The 4,277-nt window shown below is 46.9% G+C and overlaps 1 protein-coding gene across 1 annotated transcript; it reads left to right on the top strand.

Moving 5' to 3' along the window:
* The first annotated feature begins 1,713 nt into the window (after nt 1-1,713).
* LOC135572728 (histidine-rich glycoprotein-like) lies at nt 1,714-2,580 on the top strand. Its single transcript, XM_065021156.1, has one exon. The coding sequence runs from the start codon at nt 1,714-1,716 to the stop codon at nt 2,578-2,580; it is 867 nt and encodes a 288-aa protein (XP_064877228.1).
* Nucleotides 2,581-4,277: the final 1,697 nt, after the last annotated feature.

The raw sequence follows: 4,277 nt of genomic DNA, 5'->3' as shown, positions 1-4,277 counted from the left end.
AAGCGTCTGGGACTCGTTTGAAGTCGGTACAGTCGATCTGCCATCTTCTGTCTGTAGCTTCCGAACCAGGAGACTCGTCTAAAGTCGGTACAGCCGATCTGCCAACATCTGTCTGTAGCTTCCGAACCAGGAGACTCGTCTGAAGTCGATACAGTCGATCTGCCAACTTCTGTCTGTAGCATCCGAACCAGGAGACTCGTCTGAAGTCGGTACAGTCGATCTGCCAACTTCTGTCTGTAGCATCCGAACCAGGAGACTCGTCTAAAGTCGGTACAGCCGATCTGCTAACATCTGTCTGTAGCTTCCGAACAGGTTGTGCTACACATTGATATGATCTCTCTGTGGAAAGGTGAGACTCTCAGGAACACGAACATGTTGATAGTTCTGCTTTAAGATGCCCACAGGCCTCACAAGACTCCGTTACCAGTTGAAAACATTTATGGAAGTCTATATGGAGACTGTTACTTTACTTGTGTCATGCACAAAGTAGATGTCCTAACCGACTTGCCAAAACTATAGTTTGTTAGCAAGACATTTGTGGAGTAGTTGAAAAATGAGTTTTGATGACTCCAACCTAAGTGTATGTTAACTTCTGACTTCAACATTTTTCTTGTTGTCTACTTGTTTTAGTCAATTCCAAAACTACGTTTAAGAAAAGTACAAAAAGATGACATTTCAACATGACCTGCTCCTGAGGGATCTCACCACTTACAAAAACATAATATTGTAGGGTTTCCCTCATGGCCCTTTTCATGATGATGCTAGCAGCCATGTGAGAGATGCTAGCTAGCTACCAACCGTAACATTAAGCTAGCCAAGACCAATAACACAAAAAACAGTGCTAGCTAGCTACCAACCGGAACATTAAGCTAGCCAAGACCAATAACACAAAAAACAGTGCTAGCTAGCTACCAACCGGAACATTAAGCTAGCCAAGACCAATAACACAAATAAACAGTGCTAGCTAGCTACCAACCGGAACATTAAGCTAGCCAAGACCAATAACACAAATGAACAGTGCTAGCTAGCTAACATTCTACATTGGAAATTATTGCATCACAATACCAGGCAGCCATTGCGAGTGTACCCATGAGTTTACCAGTCAAATTACCAGGGTTAGAGGTTACAAGCCTGTTCTATTCATTCTATTTACCAGTCATATTACCAGGGTTAGAGGTTACAAGCCTGTTCTATTCATTCTATTTACCAGTCATATTACCAGGGTTAGAGGTTCCTATTCATTCTATTTCTTTGTTAACACTACCCACCCAACAGATGCGACAGATGCGACCCAACAGACTGTCTCCTCCTCACTAATGGATCAAGGTGAGACACGTCTCCGTTCGTAGCCCCGTAAACAATCCTCCAGTGTAGATCAGGAAAACGCTTCTCCGTGGGAGGCTTATACAGGGAACGCCAACATCCTCTCAGAGAAGAGCCCGGAGCCCGGTCCCAAACCCCCCTGCCACCCCTGCGCATACAGATGGCCTTTCTGAGTCCCCTTCAGAGCCACCGTGCGGCTCCCAGATTTGTTGTCTTGAACGATAGGATCATTCCGTCACCCTGCTGGTGTTCCCCTGCAGCCTCAGCAATGGTGAAAGGAGGTAGGTCAGTGTCATTCGTGGTTAGACGGTCCAGTCATTCGTGGTTAGACGGTCCAGTCATTCGTGGTTAGACGGTCCAGTCTCTGCCTTTTCCCCAGCAGCTCTCTGAATGAGCTCAGTAGTGCATCCTGGACCCCTACACCACCTGATGCAGCATCCTGGACCCCTACACCACCTGATGCAGCATCCTGGACCCCTACACCACCTGATACAGCAGCCTGGAACCCTACACCACCTGATGCAGCATCCTGGACCCCTACACCACCTGATGCAGCAGCCTGGACCTCTACACCACCTGATGCAGCATCATGGACCTCTACACCACCTGATGCAGCATCCTGGACCCCTACACCACCTGATGCAGCAGCCTGGACCCCTACACCACCTGATGCAGCATCCTGGACCCCTACACCACCTGATGCAGCATCCTGGACCCCTACACCACCTGATGCAGCATCCTGGACCCCTACACCACCTGATGCAGCATCCTGGACCCCTACACCACCTGATGCAGCAGCCTGGACCTCTACACCACCTGATGCAGCATCATGGACCTCAACACCACCTGATGCAGCATCCTGGACCCCTACACCACCTGATGCAGCAGGACCTGATACAGCACCCCCTACACCACCTGATGCAGCATCCTGGACCCCTACACCACCTGATGCAGCATCCTGGACCCCTACACCACCTGATACAGCATCCTGGACCCCTACACCACCTGATGCAGCATCCTGGACCCCTACACCACCTGATGCAGCAGCAGCCTGGAACCCACCTGATGCACCACCTGATGCAGCATCCTGGACCCCTACACCACCTGATGCAGCATCCTGGACGCCTACACCACCTGATGCAGCATCCTGGACCCCTACACCACCTGATGCAGCATCCTGGACCCCTACACCACCTGATGCAGCATCCTGGACCCCTACACCACCTGCTGATACAGCAGCCTGGTGGACTTTGGTAAACATTCTTTTCACACCACTTCAATACCGAAGTGATGTTTTCGTTGCAGGTTAGGAGAATTTATGCAGCAGATTAGGATAATTAATGTAGCAGGTTAGGAGACTGAAGTTAAGATTAGGAAAAGGGCTACGAAAATCACTTTGTATCAAAGTGGCATGAAAAGATCGTCGGTGGACCATTATGCTGGCAGATTTCTACCCAGCTCTCACAAGCCTGCAGGCTATCAGAGGTTAGCACTCTGGTCCGGATGAAAGGGTTGTGAAACAGTGGCTCCTCCATTAGCTACTGGCCGTGAAACCTCTGAACAGATACTGTCTTTTTTCTACACCCAAAGCACAGCGCGGTAGAATGGATTAATGTCTGACATAACGACCTACTCTAAATCCAACAGGAACAAATACGAGAGAGAAAGATAGATAGATAAAGAGAAAGCGGGAGAAAGAGAGAGAGAATTAGTGAAAGGAAAACATAAGAATGCTGACTGGAGGAAAGAAGAGACAGAGGTTTGAGGGATGGGGACAGAGGAATAGCGATTAGCGAGAGGAGACAGATTAATGGTGATGGAGGGAGAGGGAGAGGAGAGTGGCGACAGATGAACAGAGATGGAGAGGGGAACATAGAGGGACAGGGAGAAGCAGAAGAGATGGGAGAAATATGCCTATACAAATTGGGAACAGAAATTAAATGAAATAAGTTATGCTGCAAAAATTTGATAAACAACTCCAGGTTCTGCATCCCAAATGGCACCCTATTCCCTATATCCCTATGGGGTCAAATGTAGTGCACTGCATGTACAGCGCATTCGGAAAGCATTCAGACCCCTTCAATCGTTCCACATATTTATTACGTTACAGCGTTATTCTAAAATGGATTAAATCGTTTTTCCCCCCTCATCAATCTAAACACAATACCCTATAATGACATCACAATACCCCATAATGACATCACAATACCCCATAATGACATCACAATAACCCATATTGACATCACAATAACCCGTAATGACATGACAATAACCCGTAATGACATCACAATACCCCATAATGACATCACATACCTCATAATGACATCACAATACCTCATAATGACAAAGGGAAAACAGGTTTTTTTTTTTTTTTTTTTTTAGACATTTTAGCAAATATATTTAAAAGAAAAACATCATAAAACAGAAAAACCTTATTTACATAATGGTAATGCTGTAATCAATTGGTTGTAATCTTGGAAGAACTCCATGAAAGACATAACCATTCAAATTTACAATATAATTTAAAAACAAAATACACACCTGTCTATATAAGGTCACACAGTTGACAGTGCATGTCAGAGCAAAAGCTAAGCCATTAGGTCGAAGGAATTGTCCGTAGCGCTCCGAGACAGGATTGTGTCGAGGCACAGATCTGGGGAAGGGTACCAAAACATTTCTGCAGCATTGAAGGTCCCCAAGAACACAGTGGCCTCCATCATTCTTAAATGGAAGAAGCTTGGAACCTCCAAGACTCTTCCTAGAGCTGGCCGCCGGGCCAAACTGAGCAATCAGGGGAGAATGGCCTTGGTCAGGGAGGTGACCAAGAACCCGATGGTCACTCTGACAGAGCTCTATAGTTCCTCTGTGGAGATGGGAGACCCTTCCAAAAGTACAATCATCTCTGCAGCACTCCACCAATCAGGCATTTGTGGTAGAATGGCCAAACGGAAGCC

This window comes from Oncorhynchus nerka, linkage group LG8 (assembly GCF_034236695.1).
Source record: "Oncorhynchus nerka isolate Pitt River linkage group LG8, Oner_Uvic_2.0, whole genome shotgun sequence".
Taxonomy (NCBI): Eukaryota; Metazoa; Chordata; class Actinopteri; order Salmoniformes; family Salmonidae; genus Oncorhynchus; species Oncorhynchus nerka.
The sequence above is the reverse complement of the archived record's forward strand: the minus strand, read 5'-3'. Positions and strand labels throughout refer to the sequence as shown.

What these genes read in the sequence shown, in the direction of transcription:
- LOC135572728 (XM_065021156.1), top strand. Translation starts at nt 1,714, where the DNA reads ATGAGCTCAGTAGTGCATCCTGGACCCCTACACCACCTGATGCAGCAT.